The sequence below is a fragment of the Pan paniscus genome, chromosome 19, assembly GCF_029289425.2.
Source record: "Pan paniscus chromosome 19, NHGRI_mPanPan1-v2.0_pri, whole genome shotgun sequence".
Lineage (NCBI taxonomy): Eukaryota > Metazoa > Chordata > Mammalia > Primates > Hominidae > Pan > Pan paniscus.
In genome coordinates, this window is record NC_073268.2 from 73,810,098 (window position 1) to 73,830,306 (window position 20,209).

General features: G+C 52.3%; 1 protein-coding gene across 6 annotated transcripts in view; it reads left to right on the plus strand.

Moving 5' to 3' along the window:
• The window catches only part of MSI2 (musashi RNA binding protein 2), a 428,034-nt gene that overhangs the window by 378,649 nt on the left and 29,176 nt on the right, over positions 1 to 20,209 (plus strand). For 3 of the 6 annotated variants that reach the window (XR_010110574.1, XM_034942534.3, XM_034942536.3), the window contains exons 11-12: positions 15,353 to 15,376; positions 16,800 to 16,862. Coding sequence is in view for 4 of the 6 variants with exons in the window: in XM_034942534.3 (XP_034798425.1) it covers positions 15,353 to 15,376; positions 16,800 to 16,862 (87 nt within the window). In the remaining 2 variants the exon portion in view is untranslated. The remainder of the gene's footprint in view (positions 1 to 15,352; positions 15,377 to 16,799; positions 16,863 to 20,209) is intronic. The other 3 variants (XR_010110575.1, XM_034942537.4, XM_034942535.3) reach the window with 1 other exon arrangement.

The window sequence follows — 20,209 nt, forward strand, 5'->3', positions numbered from 1 at the left end:
ACTTGGAGATGATTTCACATACAGAAGTGATGTGGTCGAACTTCCATAGTGAGTCAGAGGGGTTTGGAGAAGTGGGAGGCCATGAGGGTGAGTCTGGAGGATTGTCCCTTCTCTCTGCACCCCATCTCCTCTCCACCTCATCCTCTCTTGGCTCCATCCGTCTCTCCCTGCCTGGGGCTGGCTGGTGGTTCTTTGAGCCCTGCAGTTCTATGCAGTTCTATGGCCCTAACCGCCAAAAGGCCTCTGGGCCAATATTTTGGCAACCAACAGTAGCCTCAGCCACAGAGCACTCGGGGTGGCCAGGAGGCCAAGCTAACATGTCATGGCTTGGTGCTCAAACCTCCCTCCCAGGATACTGTGTGCAAACGGCAGGGGCAGCACAGCTCCCCAGGCAGGGAGACCCTTCCCCAGCCTGCTGAGCTTGAACTCTGGTTATAAAAGTGCCAGTTTGTGCTCCTACCTCTTCAGCAATGGAAAACAGGTTTGCTCTCGGGTCCTGATGCTGACTGATGAGCACTGGCTTCCTGGAGCACTGGCTTCAGAATGATGTTGAGGCCAAGTCCTAGCTCAGCAGAAAGGACGGCTGTAATTAGCGATGTGGCCGATTGCTGTACCAGGAAGGACTCACGGCCTGTCTGCCATGTAGCTTGCCTTCTATATTCCTGTCCAATGATGGTTCTTCGATGCCAGGTGATTTTCCATCACTCTAAAAGATACGCGGGGGAGTGGGGAGGGTTGGTGTCTGAGGAGAGGGATATGCTAGCTCAGGGATATCCTGTTCCTCTGGAGGGAAGCCGCTGTAGTCCATTTTCTGTAGGGCTGCTTGCAAGGTAAGCTTCAGTCAAGTCATCAGGTCTTTGAGCAAAGGCAGAGGCTTGTGGTCCGTCTTAGCCTGAGGGGTAGGGCTTGGATGTGGAAATCAGAGTGAAGGGGTCCAAGTTCTCAGGAGGTGGAGGAGCTGGCGTTAGCAAGGTGACCGAGAGAGAAGCCTTGGCCATAGGCAAGAGGCTGCATCCTGAACCTGCTGTCACTCACCTGCCAGATCTGTCTGGTCATTGACATTTTGCAAAACATTCAAAAATGCTGCAGCTGCCATGCTCAAGGCCTAGGACCCTGGCTGGGAGTGGTAACCTGGGCCACCGAGGGGAGCAACTTCAGAGCCCTTCCATCCACCCCCTCCTCTAGCCCACCCAAGTGGCAGAGACCTCTGTGGTCAGTCCCCACTCAGGAGAGGCGAGACCCCGGGGTGCGCTCAGGGAGCTGCTTCCTGCCTTGGCGTCTCCTGTGTCCTGCTCTTTCTGGCCTAGTTCAGTGAGAGCACAGATTTCCCCTCCGCAGGCTCTGTAATCTTGTCTGCGGAGGTGATTCCAGGCTTGCCTGGACAGCCCCTCATTTTCCTGTAAGTTGAAACTCCCTCTTTCCTCCTGCTTCAGTTTTTAAGGGGCTGTTTCCTCATCTCCTGCCCCAGAAATGCCCTCACTAGGACCCCTGACAGGCCCTCAGGCTCTGCCTGGTGCAGTGCTTCTGGTTGGCTTCCAGAATGGAGCCCAACCAGTGAGCAATGGCTGGTTTCTTGCTAGTAGGGACACAGATCTTGAAATATCAAGACAGGCTAGTCGGTTTCCCAGGTAGGCTGCCATAAGCATGGACTCGTGCGTCCAGGGACCCCAGCTAGATGCTGCTGCACTGTAAACAGAAATGCTCCCTGTGAAGAAAAGCCCTCCTGACACAGCAGCCCCCACACATCTGTCTCATCACCAGCCCTCTAATCTGAACATCCCTTCAGCCCTTGAGCCTCGTCTCTGGGGATTACCCCTTCCCAGATTAGATCCACAGCCAGATTTCAAATCACAAGCGAGCTCCCTCATGGCCAGCCCACTCCTGCGCCACCTGGCCCTGTGTATACTTGGGGCTTATCCTCTCATTTGAATATTAAAGGCAAGCTTAGACAGGAAAGCATGTCTGCTGCTTTAAAAGAAGACAGAGAAGTAAAATTCAGTGGCACACCCCAAACCCAGACCGACCGCGGCACGAGGCTCGTCGGGGCTGTGGATATGTTGCCACGTTCCTCCCTCGGCGTGGAAAATCAGGAGTTGACTCTATTCCCAGATGAAAGCAGAGCACGGTGCCTAATAGGCACTTAATAAACGTTTGCAGAAATGAATTGGAGCAACCTGAATTGACGAGAATTGTGGGTTTCACTTTCGATCAGCTTTCTGTGCCTCTTGAAGCTCCTCTGCATAAATAAACGGAAATGTGACTAAGTGAGCGCTCAGCTCCCCATGGCAAAGCCCAGAGCCCCGTGTCCTCAGGCAGGAAGCCAGGATACTGAGTTCTTGCCCTTAGCTTGCCAGGAAAATAAGGCCATCTCTAGGCCTCGGTTTCCCCATCTGTCAAATAGGGCTATTGATCCTTCCTCACAGGTTGTTGAGAGGGTTAGTCGGACCGGGAATGATCTAGTGCTTTAGAAAAGGTTAGTGTCATGACCAAGGAAGGCAGCCCGGCCCAAGGAGCAGAGGGCCCCGCCAGCTATGGCAGGATGGCAGCAGCTACAGTGAGGGAGGCTGCAGGTGACCCCACACCTCGTCCTCTGTGGACTGAGGCCCCGTGCCCACCAGATCTCATTTTCCTCCACTCCCCACCTGCTTAGGTCCCTGTACCACCAGCCTTACAAAGTCCCCATTAAGTCTGCTAGCAGGAACTTAATCACCTTTCTTCAAGCCCTTCAGTTTTCATTTCCATCAGCAAAAACAAGTGAAAGGCTGCAACTTAAAAAACAAAGCAACAACGAAAAACAGAAAATTACTCAGCATGTGAAATTCTAGGCAAAGAGCAGTGCCAGGCCTGAGGTTCGGGTAGCTGGTGCCTTCTGGCAGCCAAGGACAAAGCAGAAGGCAAAGATGTGTCCCGCACCCTCTCCTCTCCAGGCTGAAAGAAATCCTGCACAGAGACTTTTTTGCAGAGCCCAGGTCAGCTTGAATCCCCTGCCCCTGAGAGACCCCAGCCAGCTGGGTCACTGCCTCTGCTCTCTGTCACTTCAATTGGGGCAAAGGCACATTCTCTGCAGAGAGCTGGAAATGGTCATCAGCACCCGACCCGAGACAGGGCCTCCTGGGGCACAAGTTGCTGAGCAAGGGTGCAAGGAATTCAGAGCCTGAAGGAGCATCCCACGTGCGGCCAGATGTGTTCCTGAGTGATTGGAGCAGCTGCACAGGGTACAGAGGGAGCCATTGACTCTGCTGGACAGCCTTCAGGAAGGGGTGAAAACTTAGTCCATTCTGGTGACCGTAATAGAACACCATAGAGTGAGTTGCTTATAAAAAACATAAATTGGCAAGGCACAGTGGCTCACTCCTGTGATCCCAACACATTGGGAGGCCAAGGTGGGAGGATTTCTTGAGGCCAGGAGTTTGAGACCAGCCTGGGCAACATAGTGAGACTCTGTCTCAACAAAATATTTTAAAAATTAGCCAGGCATGGGGCACACACCTGAAATCCCAGCTACTTGGGAGGCTGAGGCGGAAGGATCACTTGACCCGAGAAGTTCAGGGTTATAGTAAGCTGTGATTGTGCCACTGCATTCCAGCCTGGGTGACAGAATGAGACCCTGTCTCAAAAAAAGAAAACATAAAGTTATATTTCTCACAGTTCTGGAGGCTGGGAAGTCTAAGATCAAGGTACCAGCAGATTGGACATCTGGTGAGGACCACTTCCTGGTTTGTAGACTGCCATTTTCTTGCTGTGTCCTTTCATGGTCAAAGAGGTGGCCAGCTCTCTGGGGTCTCTTTTATAAGGGCACTAATCCCAATCGTGAGGACTCCACCCTCATGACCTAATCACCTTCCAAAGGCCCCACCTCCTAATATCATCACCTTGAGAGTGAGGATGTCAACATATAAATTTTGGCAGGGACATAAACATTCAGACCATAGCGGGCAACATCCGAGCCGAGTTTTGGAGCACGCACAGACGTTCACCAGGCAGATGATGAGGGAGGGTATTCCACCTAGAGGGCCAGCAGGAGGCCCAAACGCATGATGTGTCTTCCCTCCCTCACATTCCTGCCTCCATGGATTCCCCATCTGGACAGAGACTGTCCTAGTACTTGGGCTGAGACAGCTGGACAACAGGTTTTGGCATTGGGAAGCCAGTGCCACTCTTCTCAAACCCAGGGAATCCCGGACACATGCTTTGTGAGCCAGGGATGCTGACCCCACCTGTGCCATAGGAGGCTGTTCCCCGACTGGGGCCTTTATGCATATGGCTGTGCAGCCCCAGTGGGCTCTGGATGCCAGCTGGCCAGGGCTGGCTGCCTTTGAGGTGGGAAAGGGAGAGGCAAGTGTAGCCTCCTGTTCCTTCCACTGAGGTCCTGCTGCCCCACCCTGAGTCTGAGCAGATGCTTGGCTGCCCCCAGGGCATGCCTGGTTTTGCAGGGAAAGGTCTGAGGCCAGCCCCACAGTTCCCTTAGTGGTACCTGCTTAGGGATTCTACAGGCTTTCTCCTGAAACCTAGGACCAGCTTTGAAGGTGCTAGGATTCAGGTAAGGCCAGGAGCACCTCTCCCCATCCCCCTGTGTCTATCCTGCCTCCTCCACCCATCCATCTCTCCATCCTTCCTTTAGGTGTTTAGCGTATAGTCACCAAGCACTATGTCGCAGGCCCTGCCCTAGATGCGGGGGACACAGTGGTGAATGAGAGGTGGGCCCCTGCCTGCTTGTTGGGAACAGAGCAGCAAACAGGATTCCACTCTGGTGGAAGGACCCAGGAAGGTTCCTCTGGTCCAGCCCCTCCTAGAGGAGGTGGGGGGAGCTGGGCAAGACCCTGTTTCAAGGGCAGCACATCAGGGCAGGAGGGCACTGGGAACCATCAGTCCAGCTGACCAGCACAAGCACTGGGGCTCCAGGCTCCACATTCATGCCTGTGGTGACCACCTCACAGGGCGATGGCCACCCCAGCTGCTTCTCCCTGGCCCTCCACAAGCCCTTGCCTCCTGCTGTCAGATTAACCCGCCAGAGTTAAGCTCGCACTTCAGATAAAACATACCCCATCACTCACAAGCGAATTATCAATGTTACCTACTGAAGCCCTTCGGATGCGAAATGCCATGTAAATTAATAGGATTTTAGAATAGGAAGGCACCAAAGGGATTTCTCAGCTCCGCTACAGTTATTACCTTGGGCAATAATAATAAAAATAGAAATAAATGTTAGTATTCCACTTACCAAGCAACAGATAACCGTGCTGAGCGCCCAACGCCATCATCTCACTGAATCACTGATCTTCACTGCAGCCCTAGGAGGAGGTATCATTAACTGGGTTTTACAGAGGAGGAAAAGGAGGCAGAGAGGGAAGTTAAGTAACTTGTCTTGGGTCCGACAACTAGTAAATGTGGGAGATGGGATTTTAACCACCGTTGTGTACTATTTTCTTTAACCTCTCTGGACCTAGAATTCTTCATCTATTAAATGGGAATAGTAATGTCTTTCTTGTGGTGTTATAGCAAGGACTCACTGAGATGATGCAGGGACGCTCTGTGGCCATGAAAAGTGCTCAGATGGTGGCTGCTGTTGTGTTATCATTAGTGTAATGACTATTTTCTCATCATCAAAGCCAAGCTCTTCCATTTTACAGGTGAGGAAAGTAAGGAATAGAGAAGGCCGTCCTCCCATCCACCTTTTCAACAAGGGCTAGAGTGTAGTGGTATAAACTACTGGCTGTTGACATTTTTAGGTATTTCTGTACTAGCTGGTAAATGGCTGCTGCCCTGAGCCAAAGTGCCTCCCCACCATGCTGGGCTCTCCCCTGAGACTCCCTGACTGCTCCACAGTCTACCAGTAAAAGGGTTGGTGGTGTCTGCCCTTCAACATCTGAAACAACGTCACTCAGGAGACAAAAGTGGTGGAGCATGTAAGGGAGGGAATTTAAGATCACAGATGTTCATCTAATCACTGAGCTAGTGATGGGGCCAAAGTAGGAAACCTGGAGTTTTTCAGCAAAAAAAGTCGGAGCGCTCAAGACTTGAGCGTTTGCTGTCCTGGTTGGCAGAGGTAAGGGCCACTGGACTGGGGTCTAGGATCCTGCTGTGGCGGATTCATTGAAAAAGCCCACGTGACGTGAAGCTGGGGAGAAAGCAGGCATGGAGAGGGAACCCAGAGAGAGTGTAAGATTTCAGGGGCTCAGCAAGAGACCCTGTTGGAAGGAAGCAAAACTGTGACTCTTCTGGCAGTTGGGTGTCTGAAGTTTTGGGTACAGGGAGAAGTGTAAGAAGCATCGGAACAGGGAACTCTGGAAGGATCAATGGTCAGAACATTCGTAGTTTGTCCTGACACCCATTGGTGGTAGATGAGAGAGTGGCTCAAAAGCAGAAATTGCCATTGTTATGAGAAGTTAGGGAAGAGGAGGGTGTGATTGGAAAGAAAAACTCTCAAGATAGTTTGTTGATGCCTCTTTTGAAGCTAGAATCCCTTCACTTTGAAGGTCTCAGTCTGGGTCTCAGAAAGATAGGCAGATAGATGTTTGTTCTGTGGGGAAGTGGGTGTCCCTGGCCTATTGAGGAGCCACAGGCTGCTGGCACAGGGTAGCAAGGGCTGGCTTCGGAATGAGCTCCATGTGGACATTCTCTCCCTTGAAGTCCTGCTGGCCAGAGAGTGACGCTGAACCAAGTGTCCTTGTAGGGCTGGGGGCTGGCGTCGGAGCCCTTGTAATGTGTCAGCCATTCTTGATGCTAGCTGTCTGGCCAGCACTGCAGCAAAATGCACATCATCCCCAAGGCCCTGGATGGTCAGGCCAATGATGCCTGAGGCTGGAACTCTCCAGGGCCTCTGAAGTCAAGGATCTGTCCCCTGCCTCCACCTCAATGGGTAGTAACTAGAAAGAATTACCTGTGTCTTGGTCATGTGTCCAGGGACCAGCTCAGTATTTTTTTTTAACTGAATTGAATCAAAGTGGTGAGACCTTTTCGGGGTAGGTCAAGATCATAGCTATGGCAATACCTCCATTTTCTTTCTCTCTTGCCACTTGATCTTGGAGAAAAGGATTCATTGGAATGGCCACTCCTACACTCCCATCTCTGAGGACTGAGTCTTCTGAGTGCTCTCTCTGCCTTCAAGTGGCATTTGGTGTAGCCACGCCCAGGTCCTTGAGCTCAGCTAGAAGACCCTAGAGCAGACACAGCCAATGCCTGGTTCCAAGCTAGAGGGGTCCAAAGCACAGGTCCCCCACCTTCTTCCTGGAAGAGTGAGCCACGGCCTCCTTTAGCCCAGGCCCAGCTTACCATTAGCCAGTTGTCTCTCCTTGGGCAGTTGATCTGTGTGCAGCCTGTCCTGGGACCCCAGTCCCATAAATAGAGCCCTTTTGCTGTCCACAACTAGCAACTCTAAGCTCCATGAGGGCAGAGACTGTATGTTGTTCACTGCTATGATTCCAGTGCTTAGAACCGAGCTTGGCCTGTAGCAAGCACTCAGTATTTACTGGGAGGGCACAGGGCTGAGAATGGGTCTTGAGTTATCAATTCTGCTGCAGCTCACTGCAGAAGTTCTGGGTGACTGCATGCAGGTACTGAATGCTAGGCCCCAGCCCTCTTTGGGGAGGGATTCAGTGATTCAGCGGTAGAATGGGCCCAGGGAGAAGGCTACTGGGCCAAAGTCCCCAAATAGAGCTTTCTGCTTCCTGCCCCCTGAGAGAGTCGCAGGACACAAACTACCTACTGCAGTGTTCTGAGCTCCAGCTGCAAGTTGGAATTCCCAGGAGAGCTTTGGCAGTTTCTGTTGCCCTGGTTGCACCTCAGACAGATTATATCAGAATCTCAGGAGGTAGGGCCCGGGTTGTATTTTTCAAGCTCCACAGGGGATTTCTGGGTGCAGCCCAGGTTGAAAAGGTACCCTACTGGAAGAGGGGATGCAGGAGGAATTTCCGTGGAATTCAGCTGTGGGCCTGGAGCACCCCCTACGAGTGGGATGAAAATGCCCCCTCTCAGAGAGACTGGAGGAGGGCGTGAGCTCTCCCTCCGCAGCCCAAGACACCACGTTCTGTTGTGGAGACAGGTTGAGGTTGAGACCAAAGCCTATTCTCAAGCCGCAGAATCTGTTTGCCAAAAACAAGATCCAGTGTTGCGAAGGACCCCACTGTGGGCAGGCAGGGAGAGGTCTCTCCCTACTCCTGGTCCTCTCTGCTGGGTCAGTGGGGTGGGACCGGTGCTCCGCTGTGTTTCCTGAGTGCTTCCCAGTTGCAGGGAACCTGCGGACAGACACACACCTTCCGCTCCTGGCTGGGCCCCCTGGTTCCGCACTTGCCTCTTCTGAGGATTTCTCTGTTGCTTCCCAGGGGTGCTGCCTAACTTCTATTTTATGCTTCCACAAAGCCATTCATCCAGTCAGAGGTGTCCTGACAGAAACACTTTCTGAAACCTCAACAAAGGTTTGACATTGCGATGCACCTTCCTTTTAGTCCTATCAGTCTGAAGAGTTACATACATATCTTTTTTTAAATTAAGCTAAACAGCAGTTGTATTAAAAATTATCTGGGGCACTTTTGTGCCATCCCTGTGTTTTAGGAACTAACACCCTTAGGGCTCTTGACTGCAGGACCTCTCTCCTTTAGGCAACAGGACCAACCTGAGCCGCCAACCTCTCACCCTTCCCAGCAGACAGGCCTGGCCTTCACATTTGGCCCCTCTCCGGAGGGACAGATGACAGGTTCCACGTGCCTGTCATTTTCCCAGCTGCAGCTGAGGGCGAGGCATTGCCCCCCGAGGCCATACACTCACTCCCCAGCACCCCCTTCCCCAACCAGCAGCCGCAACCTTCTCTGTCTGGGGGACCCCATGGGAGTGATGTGTTGGTACCCTTGGGAATGTCAGGCTTTCTCCCAAAAAATATGTGTTTAAAACAGATTCCTATTTTAAATGCCAAGGACGCCAGGGTAAGTTTTTTTTTTTTTTCAAATGGAAATACATCTTCCTTCAAATCAAAATGTGACAATCTGATCATGTAAGTGTGTCCCTTTGGTTATCAATTGTTCCTCCTCTTTGCACCCCCTGTTCTGATGTGAGTCCCTTGGTCCTCCCACTCCAAACATGTGCCATCCACCTTTTTTCCACTCTCTCCCGTTTGCAGCCTCCAGCCACTGTCTTTCTCTGCACAGAAGTCAGGGCTGTGGATTTCCTTGAAAAGAACCAGCCCTGTCGCATCAGGCTGGTCTGCCCGGGAGGTGGGAGCATCCTGGGCCAGCCAGGATGACAGATGGCGGTGTTTCCAAACTCTCGTAGGACATGTTTCCTACATTCTGGGTGACAGTTTCTTCTTTTGCTTGCTTATTTTTTAGTGTTTGGATTTGGTGAAGCAACATTGGGTTTAGCCAAGAATGTTTGAACCATCTATAGAAATTGCTGCTGGGGAGATGCAAGCATGCTGGGGAAGGGGGTGGAGAGTGCTTTAAGTAAGCACAACATAGGAAAAATTGTTTCATAATGGACCATTCAGGGCCGGTGATGCATATTACAAAAGAGTCTTTTATAAAGATTCCCCTTAATCACACCTATTCAAGCCAGAAGGAGCCTCAGAATTCTCTCATCTCCTCCTTTGAGAGAGGCACAGAGGGGCCGCTGACTCATCCAAGGTCACTGAAATAAGTGGCAACTGGGCCAGAACCATACCCCAGGCAGTCCACTCCCAGACCAGTGTCTTCTCAGACCAAGAAGGGGAGAGGAGGCAAAGAAAAGGGTTCATGACGTAATACTCCCCAGCCCATGGGACAGAGGGCAATACCCTTTCAGTGGTAACTAAAAACAAAGACCCCAAAGCTTCCTCTAAATCAAGCGTTCTCTGCCTACACTGTGCATCAGAATCATCCGGAAGGCCTTTAAAAGACACAGAGACCCGGGTCCCACCCGATTCTGTGGGCAGGGTTGGGGACAGGGTTAAGGCTCCTCCAGGCTGGACTGAGACCACTGCACCAAGTGGAGACATCGCATTGGCTCTCACAGGGTCAGGCCACAAGAGTTAGCCCCCTGTATTCTCAGGAGCCCCTTTGCTTCTGCAAAGTGGAGGGGCTGGCAGACTGAAGATGTGTGCCACAAATTTACTTTTTACAGCCTTGGGCTGTACACTGGGGTCATCTGGGAAGTGTTTTTGTTTTTTGTTTTTTGTTTTTTTTGAGACAGAATCTGGCTCTGTCACCCAGGCTGGAGTCCAGTGGTGCAATGTTGGCTCACTGCAACCTCTGCCTCCTGGGTTCAAGTGATAGTCATGTCTCAGTCTCCCGAGCAGCTGGGATTAAAGGTGCCCACCACCACGCCTGGCTAGCTTTTTTTTTTTTATTTTTAGTAGAGACAGGGTTTCACCAGGTTGGCCAGGCTGGTCTTGAACTCCTGACCTCAGGTAGTCCTCCCGCCTCAGTCTCCCAAAGGCATGAGACACTACACCTGGCCCTGGGAAGCTTTTAAAGGTCCCAGTGCCGAGGCTGCTCTGCAGACCAAGTAATCAGAATCGCAGGGGTGGGACCCAAAAATCAGCATTTGTTAAAGCTTCCCAGGTGGGTCCAGTGAGCAACCAGGGTTGAGAATCAGCACCCATACAGAGCAGGGCACTCCCATTTGCCATAGCTGTGTCCCATCTGCTGGTTGAATCATGCCCCTGGACCCCTCCAGGGGCGTTGAATGTGCCCCCACTGGGGTGGAGGATCGTGGGACTAGGGAGGCTACTTCTTGTAGGCAGTGCTGCCTTTCAGCTGCAGTTTACCCAGAGCAGTGACTCCCAGACCATACCCTCATCCACTGCATCAGAGCATCCTGACCATCATCAACTGATGCTCATTGACAGTCTTCTGTGGGGAAGACTCTGGGCTAGGTCCTAAGTGGGACATGTGACTGAGTCCCTGCCCTAGAAGAGTTTGTCACCCAGCAAGAGAAATAAGATATGCACACAAAAATAACTGTGCTTAGGTAAGGAAGAAGCTGGTAAGTGCCAGAAAAGCAATAAAAAGTAAGTGTGGTATCATATCATCCTCAAAGTCCCCAAAACCCAAAAGCACCATTGACTTCTAATTTGCACTAGATCATCACAACTCCAAAAAGTCCAGCAAAGTGTCTCATCCACTGTCAGCAGGTTGGTGACATCTTTCACTTAGATGAGTCACTAACCCCAGAGCCGTGTTAGCACCAACCTCAGAGGACTTGGGTTTATCATCCTCCTCCCCGCAGACAAGCTCAAGCAGGGTCTGAGATGAAGGGACGTTAGAGGTCATCTTGCCCAACCTCCATGCAACAGAGAAAAGTTACATAGGGCCCAAAGAAGTGAAGTGTCGTGTCCAATTGCACAGCAAAGCAGGGACAGCCAGGGCTGAAGGCTGGGCTTTGAGGCCAAGGGGGTGATTCTTCTGTTATCCCACTCGAAGGGCAGAGGAACTCCATTCTAGCAAGAATGGGTCTTCGAGTCTGACTCCCATTAAACAAGACGTTTCCTACAAGCCGTGGCCCCTGTTCATGCCTGGAATTCCACCATTAGTGCTTCTTTCTTTTTTAGCCAGACATCCTCGTTTTGAATATAAGGTTCTCAAACAGGAGGAGCATAACACATTCCTAGTACCTAAGTTCCAGGTGGTCAACCTATAGCTCTCAGGCCCTCTGAGATTTGATCAGCAAAATGATTTTCTCTTTTCTGCTGGATTTACTAACATATGATAGGTATTAAGCCACTAGGGTCATGCCTGACCCCTTGGCCCACTTGTCATTGTTAGAGCTAAACAGAATGTGTATTCTAATTTTGAGCTATGTTAACTCCACTAAAATGATGCTATGAAGTTGGGGTATTATGAAGGATACCAGACCACTGTAATCAATAAGAAATTCAGGCCAGGCACGGTGGCTCACACCTGTAATCCCAGCATTTTGAGAGGCCAAGGTGGGCAGATCACCTGAGGTCAGGAGTTCAAGACCAGCCTGGCCAACATGGTGAAACCTCGACTCTACTAAAAATACAAAAAAAAAAAAAAAAAAAATAGCCAGGAGTGGTGGCACACACCTGTCATCCCAGCTACTCGGGAGGCTGTGACATGAGAATTGCTTGAACCCTGGAGGCGGAGGTTGCGGCAAGCCACGATTGCACCACTGCACTCCAGCCTGAACATCAGAGTGAGACTCTGTCTCAAAAAAAAAAAAAAGTAAAGGAAAAAGAAAGAAATTCAGGCCCCCTGTGTGCTTACTACCAGCTGACCATGGCTCCTACCTTGGAGACAGTGGAACACCCCTGCCTGGTGAAGAGTCCTGTCTTGAAGACAGGACTGATGCCTGGACAGAGACCTGGTAGGCCTCATCACAATGGCAGCTGTCACCAACTTTTTCTTTCTTTTTTTTTTTCTTCGAGACAGAGTCTCGCTCTGTCGCCTAGGCTGGAGTGCAGTGATGCGATCTTGGCTCACTGCAACCTCTGCCTCCCAGGTTCAAGCAATTCTCGTGCCTCCGCCTCCCAAGTAGCTGGAACAGACATGCGCCACCACACCCAGCTAATTTTTGTATTTTTAGTAGAGACAGGGTTTCACTATGTTGGCCAGGCTGGTCTTGAACTCCCGACCTCAGGTGATCCTCCCGCCTCAGCCTCCCAAAGTGCTAGGATTACAGGCATGAGCCACTGCACCTGGCCAAAGAGTGTTTGTTTGTTTGTTTGTTTGAGACAGAGTCTTGCGCTCTCACCCAGGCTGGAGTGCAGTGGTGCAGTCTCGGCTCACTGCAACCTCCACCTCCCAGGTTCAAGTGATTCTCCTGCCTCAGCCTCCCAAGAAGCTGGGATTACAAGCATGCACCACCATGCCTGGCTATGCACCACCATGCCTGGCTAATTTGTGTGTGTGTGTGTGTGTGTGTGTGTGTGTGTGTGTGTGTGTGTGTGTGTGTGTAGTGACAGGGTTTTCCCATGTTGGCCGGGCTGGTCTTGAACTCCTGACCTCAAGTTATCCGCCCACCTTGGCCTCCCAAAGTGTTGGGGTTACAGGCATGAGCCACCGCGCCTGGCCTAGCTCTCACTAATTAAGCTAACTCACTGCCAGGCATTCATCTAAGCACTTTGCATATATTAATCCTACACTAAAATGGTCATCTCCTTTACAGTTGGGGACATCAAGGCAAAGAGAGCATAAGCACCTTGCCCAAAGTCACACAGCTAGTAAGTGGCTGAGCCAGGCATCGAACCCAGACAGGCTCCAGGTCTGCGTGCTCTGCTGTTTGCTGTGCTGCCCTGCCTCAGGAGGGGGAGTCTGGTGGCCCCTTCACACATTGGCCGGGGAAGCTATGTTGAGGAGGGACCCCCCCACCACATTTCCAGCAGTGGAGGGGTGATCATTTCCCACTCTGGGCAGTGGGGTGCTGGGCATCTGTGGGCACCCATGGACCAAGGAGCTCTGCCGCAGCTTTGCTTGGCCCGAGGCCCTATGAAGAAGCCTTGAGCCCTGCCAGACCACCTGCCTGGTTCCCTGCAGTCTTCCCCCAAGCACTCTCTGCTAAGGCAGTCCCCTCCTTGATAACCCAGCCCCTGCTTTCCCAAGGAAGTAGCCTGCCCCAGATGACCCCTGCCTCCTCAGGGCCTGGGGAAAAATGCTGAAGACAGTGCCACGAGGCCACTCTGCCAGGCGTCTCTCCCCTGCATTTCCCAGCCCTCCCAGGTCCAGCCCCAGAGAGTTGTTTCCACCAGGGGCCTCCTGGTCCTCAGGCCCCTCCTGTGTCCTGCGAAGGGCCTGTCCTGGAGACAGCCTGTGCCCTCCGTCACCACAGCCTTAGGCTCAGGCCACCAGGATGTTTCTTTGGCCTCTGGCAGCCCCAGCTGGGGTGCCCCTAGTCCACCCAACACATGCACAACACACATGTACTCAACACACACATCTACATATACCCAACACATGTACACAATACATACACTCAATATACAACACACACACCCAATACATACATACACTCAACACACACATCCACATACACCCAACACAGGTACACAAGACATACACTCAACAACCACAACACACACAACACATACATACACTCAACACACATCCACATACACCCAACACATATACACAACACATAACACACACGTACTCAACACACACATCCATACACCCAACACATGTACACAACACATTCAACACACACACATACACACATCCAATACATACACTCAACACACACATCCACATACACCCAACACACATACACCCAACAAACACACATTACACACATACACCTGACACACATACACTTAACACATACCCAACACACATACACTTAACACATACACACCCAACACACACACCCCTTGTATCTGTGCTTGCCCATCTCCCGCAAGCCCAGCCACCAAGAAGAGGCCTGGCCCTGGGAACTCAGTATCAGGGGCCTGTCTGCCAGGTCATATGGAAAATGTATTTGGCGGGTGAGGGGTGACTGGTGAGGCTGGATGGCCTAATGGAACAGGACGGGGATGGCGAGGAGCAGCAGAAGGGGGCCAGGAGGACGGCTGTGCAGGATGCTGGTGCAAGCTCCATCCCTTCCCCACCAGGAGGCTCCCAAGGGGCTAGGCCAGGTTTTGGCAAGGCCCTGGTGTTTCAGATGTAGGGCACAGAGGCAGTGGGGCGGCGACTATGGAGCTGCTGCCTGTGCTGTGTGAGGGACAGATCGGGCAGCCCTGCTCCTTCGGCCCCTCTTCTCACACCCTCCCTCTCCAGGGTGGAGATGAAATTCCAGCCCTCAGCAGTGTCTGATGCTCCACCTCCAGCAGGAGCCTTTATTTGAGATTAAGGATAATGGATTTCCTTTCTTGGATAAGTTTTTTTTTTCTTCCTCTTTCAGACTTTTTGTCCAAAATTCACTCAATTCCAGAAAATGGACCTTCTGTTAACAAGTCTTTATTGACTACACTCACCTCCCCCACTTCGTTCCTCTTTCCCCCTCCCCCAAGTCTTTCCGTGCTTCCAAGGAAACCTGCTGTTTTCAGCGCATGGTAAGGAGTGCAAAGGAATGACTCACCTGCACTCTCTCCCTCCAGCATCCCCTGGGCCTTGCTCTTAACAGCAGCAGAAGCCTGGGTGTCCTGGGGGTTGGGACAGAGAGAAATAACTTGACTTCTTCCTTATGTTTCTTCAGCAATTTCTGCCAAGACCCTCATCTTCAGAAATCTAGATGCCGCCTGGAAGAAATGGGGAGAGGACTTGGTTGGGGGTCCCTTCCTTGGTCTCCCTCTCGGTTCATTGCTGCCTTCTGGGGAAGGGAGGGCCTCCAGTCACCATGCATGGTCTCCATGGGAGCTTGGAGACCTGCAGCCAGGGACAACCATACATTTATTTCACCTGGATCTTTCTTTTTCCCCCTTCAACAGCCCTATTACCATATTTAAATGCAAGTATGTCTCTTTTCATTGACATTTTAAGTAGCTTAGCCTGACCTTTTTAGTGTAGCATGTTCCCCTTTGAACTTCTTTCCCTTCCGTAGTACCGTGTAGCTAGGACAATAGTCTTAGTGCTTAGTGGGCTTCTAGTTCGCTCTGTTTGGGGGAGCTTTGTCTCTGCTTTCTTCCCTCCTCTGCTCCCTGCCCTTGACGGTGCATGTCTTCCTCTCATCCTGTAGAAATTCCTTGTTTAAAAGGCTCAGTAGCTAAAGTTGAGCAGCCCTGTTGGGGGCTGTTTATTGAGTTTGCGGCTGGCTTCTGGCACATCATTTAAAACCACAGTGATTGGAAGTGGGTCTTGGGGTCAGGCCTCCAAGCATCTGCCTGGATGGCAGAGGATGTTTGTCTTTATATGTATGGGAGTGTATCTGTGTATGTCCCAGCACGAGGCTGTGCGTGCACGTGCTGGTGGCTGAGAGAAGCCCAGGGTAGGGAACTTGGCATACTTCATCTGGATTCTGCAGCTACAAGAGGTTACCTTGGCCTCCTGACTATTATTCCCGTTGCTGGGACATCCTTGCTGCCCGGTGCATTTTTAGATAGCATAAGCCTTGATCAAGAAGAAATCCAGGGACCCCTAGGAGACCCTCCAGTGCCAGCTTCATCTAGACCGTGGGGCTCAGACCGAAGAACCACATCTAAATTCCCACAATTGCCTCAGGAGGTTGAAACACTGAGAGATCAAATAAAGCCACAGGGCTCACCCCACATAGACCCCTGCAGCCCCGCACTCCCTTCCCTATCTGGCTCCATGTGTATGCAATCACCTGGGACCCCCCAATGCTTCACCCTCGGGCCTGGGGCTGTGATGCTGCTGACTTGATGTTTTGACAAAAGTCTGGAGTCAAAAAGGCCATGCTAACCTGCAGAGCCTTTGGAGAACAGCTGGAATTAAGCCAGCTCCCGGCCAAGGTGCCTGCTCTGTCAAGAGGCCGTCCCAAGTGCCTCCTGCCTGTGGCACGGGGCTGACCACTCCGCCATGATCTCTGCCAGGAGCAGTGGGCCAGCCCAGCCATGCTCAGTTCTACTCAAGACAACCCCAGGGGAGCCACTGTGTCGATGCAGGGCCAACAGGGAGCTCAACCCTGCTTCTCAAGAAAAAAATTCCTCCTACAATTCTTGAATTATTGTTGTGGGCCTTCTAGAACCAGCTTCTGGGGTGACAAATGGGTGAGAATCAAACGCACCTAAAGATGTTGTGCCTTCCGGAAGCCTGACAGCCACTACTCTGTGTCCCTCTCAAAAGCTGCCCTGTGAAAATCCCTTCCCACTCCTGTCTTTGTGTGGAGGGCGGGGGTTGTGTGGCCCGTGACCTAGGTCTGTGCCTGGCCCTTTCAAGGATTCCTCCATGACTCAGGCTCCTCTCTCTCCTGACCAGGCTTCCCAGCAGCGGCTTATGGACCAGTGGCAGCAGCGGCGGTGGCGGCAGCAAGAGGATCAGGTAGGAAGGTGTATGGGACAGGCGACTCCCAGGCATGCCCCCAGTGTGCAGGGGGAGGTCAAGGCCCTGTCGGATCTGTGTGGCTGCATCTGTCCAACACCACTCTCACCACAGCCCCGGGGAGGGGGTGGACAGGGAGGCGTGGGCAAGGCCTGGCCACCCAGGGCACTTGTAGTGGGGTCAGTCACAGTCATGGGACTGCAAACCAAAGGCAGATTATTATTCTCTCCTTGAAAAAAAAAAAAAAAAACCTGAGTTTCTTTTTGACTTTGACCATCCCGTCACCTGACAGCTAGCTTCGGGTACCTGTGGTCATTTCCCTCCTTGGCTTTTGCTAATTCAACAGTCTCCCTTCCTGGGGTCCCTGAGCCAGCCAGAGAAGTGCTAGGCTGTCCCCTGGGCCCCTGCTGCACTGGTAGGTGGGCTTGCTGGTCTGGCTAAACCCCCAGAGCCCCTGAAAGCAGCCGTGGGACTAGCCCTGGGCCTCAGTGAATGAAGCTGCTGTTTCTGGAGCCGCTGTGCCTCCCAGACTCTTCTTAGCCAGACTCCTCAGCTCCAGCTGCCAAGGGAATTGGGCTTTCTGTCCCATGAGGTTGCTCCAGTCCTTCTGTCTCCAAAGCCAACCTTTTGGAGGTCTGGAACCCCTCAAGTGACATGGGAACACTTTCCCAGCATTACCATGGGGTCAGGCCAGAGCTGGGATATGTCCAGGGTGCCCGGGGTCCCTTTTGTCCCTCTCCCCAGAATGCTTTCTGCCTTCCCAGGCAAGCAGGGCTTCTGCTGTGCCCTGGGCTCCCTCCCCATCCCTGCTCCCTGAACTGAGTGGTCATGGTTTGCAGCTCTGTCCCCCCACGCCCCACGGACAGGGCTCTGGAGCACCCAGGGAAGCGCCTAGTTTGATGTCACAGGGCTCTGAGGAGGGTGGGGCTGGGCAGGGTGGGGGACTGGTGAGGGTACCAGGAAATAGAGCATTAAAAGCCCAGAGGGCAAATGCCAAGAACCCACACCCTGGGTGATGAGAAGTTGGCACAGTGAGGCCCATTAGAAAACTTCAGTAAAAATCCGTTCCATGCAAACTGGCACTGCCTCGAGCTACAAAGGATCCACTCCCCCGAATCATCCCATTGGGGTTTTGTTTGGAGGGGGCTAGGGAGTTCTCAGGGGTTGCCGAGGGTCAGTTTGCCAGAGAGCTGGCAAGTGGGCAGACTGGCAGGCAGGTCCAGAGAGTGGGGCCCCCTTCCTGAGCTTCTGCTCACCACAGCCAGTGTCCAAAGGCCCCACCTGCCCTCTGGCCAGTGTCCCTCAGTCCCCCCGGGCCCCGGGGGCGGGGTACACAGCTGCCTCGTGTCTCCCGGTGCCATTTGGTTTTTTAACTTGAGTGCTTTTTGGTATCATTATAAACAAGCCTTGGCCCTACCTGTGCCTGGGGTTGGGGAAAAGATAAAAGAAAACTCTTGAGATTTTTGAGTGTTGTTGGTTGTTGTTTTCTCCGTTCAGTTTCTTTCTTTTTATAACTTGGATTATGAAACTAAACTTTAACCCAAAATTAACCCTGCCTCTCTCCCCACCCCACCCCGTTCTCCTTGACTTCATGGCAAGTTTAAAGGGCAGCATGGGGTTCTTTATGAGTCTGAGAGCCGTCTCCCACGGCCTGTGCCCCCTTCTGCCACCCTACCCTCTCATGGACCCCAGAGCCAGGCGGGAGTCCCACCCATCCCTCTAACTCCTAACCCCCAAGGTCATCTCCAGTCACACATTTTTTTTTTTTTTTTTCGGGATCAGTGGTGTTTGATTTGTAGCCATTTCCATCGGGAGCAAAGTCTCTCCCAGCCCATTCTAGGTCAGCCATGCTCATCGCTGCACTGTTAGTGAACTGTATTCAGGAGTGTGCTCCCAGACCACCTGCCCACACCAGCCTGGGTTAGCGCAAGGAGTAAATCCTCAACTCCAAGGTGCCCGCCCCGCCCCACAGGGTGCAGGGTCAGCCTAGAAGCTACAGGGCAACCCTGCAGTGCTGCCGGGCAGGGTGTGTCAGGGGCTTGGGATGTGCCCCAGGGCAATGACTAGACTGTATCCACCATAGTGAGAGCACTGCCTAGGCAGGAAGACACTTGCCTGTGTGTAGCCAGGCTACCCTAGTTCCTCAGCCCCACTTTGGACCTGGAACAGGGTTACAGGTTTGGGAAAGGAAGCGCTCTGCCTTTCTTTCTTTTAACGCATTCTGCCAGTAAGGGGACTGTCACCTCACTCCCTCTAGAAAATGATCGGGAAGCCAAGCCTGATGGGATGGCCAATTATTTACCTGTGGGTGGCCTCTCCGTGGCAAAAGCTCTTTGCTCTGAATTTCAAAGACCACAAAGACTCACTTGGGTGTGTGCATCAGTCTAGGCCACAGAGGGCTCACTGGGTGTTGATGGCCTAGTTTCACCTTCCCCAGCTCCTGAAGCCCTTACTCACCCCAGCTCCTCCCCAGGATGCTCCTGCAGCCTCAACTACTGCAGGTCAGCATGAACTCAACTGCATTCCCTTATAGGGAGACACAGGGAGACATTCAGGGAGAGTCTGTTGAGTACCTACCTTGAACCTGGTACCATGCTAAACCTGGCAGGCAACTCCAAACAGTAGAAAACGTGGCCTCTGCTCCCCAGGGGCTCTCAGGCTTCATTTAGGGATCAGACATCATCCTATGGACGGCCCTTTTTTTGTCTTTGATTTTTGTCTAGCTCCAACGTTTGGGTTTTTTTTTTTTTTCCCTTCCATTATGACTTACAGGGGGAGCTTCCTGAAGTGAGAAGCACTTGCTGAGGGCCGTGGGGTGGGAGGCAGCTTCGTTTTTGCTCAGGGTGGCAACTTGGATCCATCAGGGCTATGGTGTCAGGGTAGGAGGTCCGGGGGGGCCTTGAGGTCTGTGCCCACCTCAGCCAACTCCTCTGGGCCAGCCTGCCCACCTGTTCCTAATTCCCCTAGGACCTGAGGTGAGCAGGGCTCAGGGGACCCCACCAGGTGAGGTCCCTGCCGACTCCTAGATAACTTCACTATCAGTGGTCACTTTTCTTTTCCCTTCACCTGGTAGTTTGAAATGTCATCTTTTCTTGTGCTCAGTCGAGAGTTTGTTTGTTTATTTTGATCGTATTCATTCAGTTCCAGTGGCCCCATCATGTCCCACCCAAACCTAAATTCAGTTTGACAGAAGCCTCCCCCGACAGGTGAGGGAAGTGGTTTGGATATTCAGGGTATTTTAGTTTGGGGTGACATTATGGGTGGGTCTGTGTATCAATCTTAGAGCTTCTGAGCCCCTGGTACCTCCCCGTCCCACCTCTCTCCACCCACCCGGCCCCAGCCAGGAC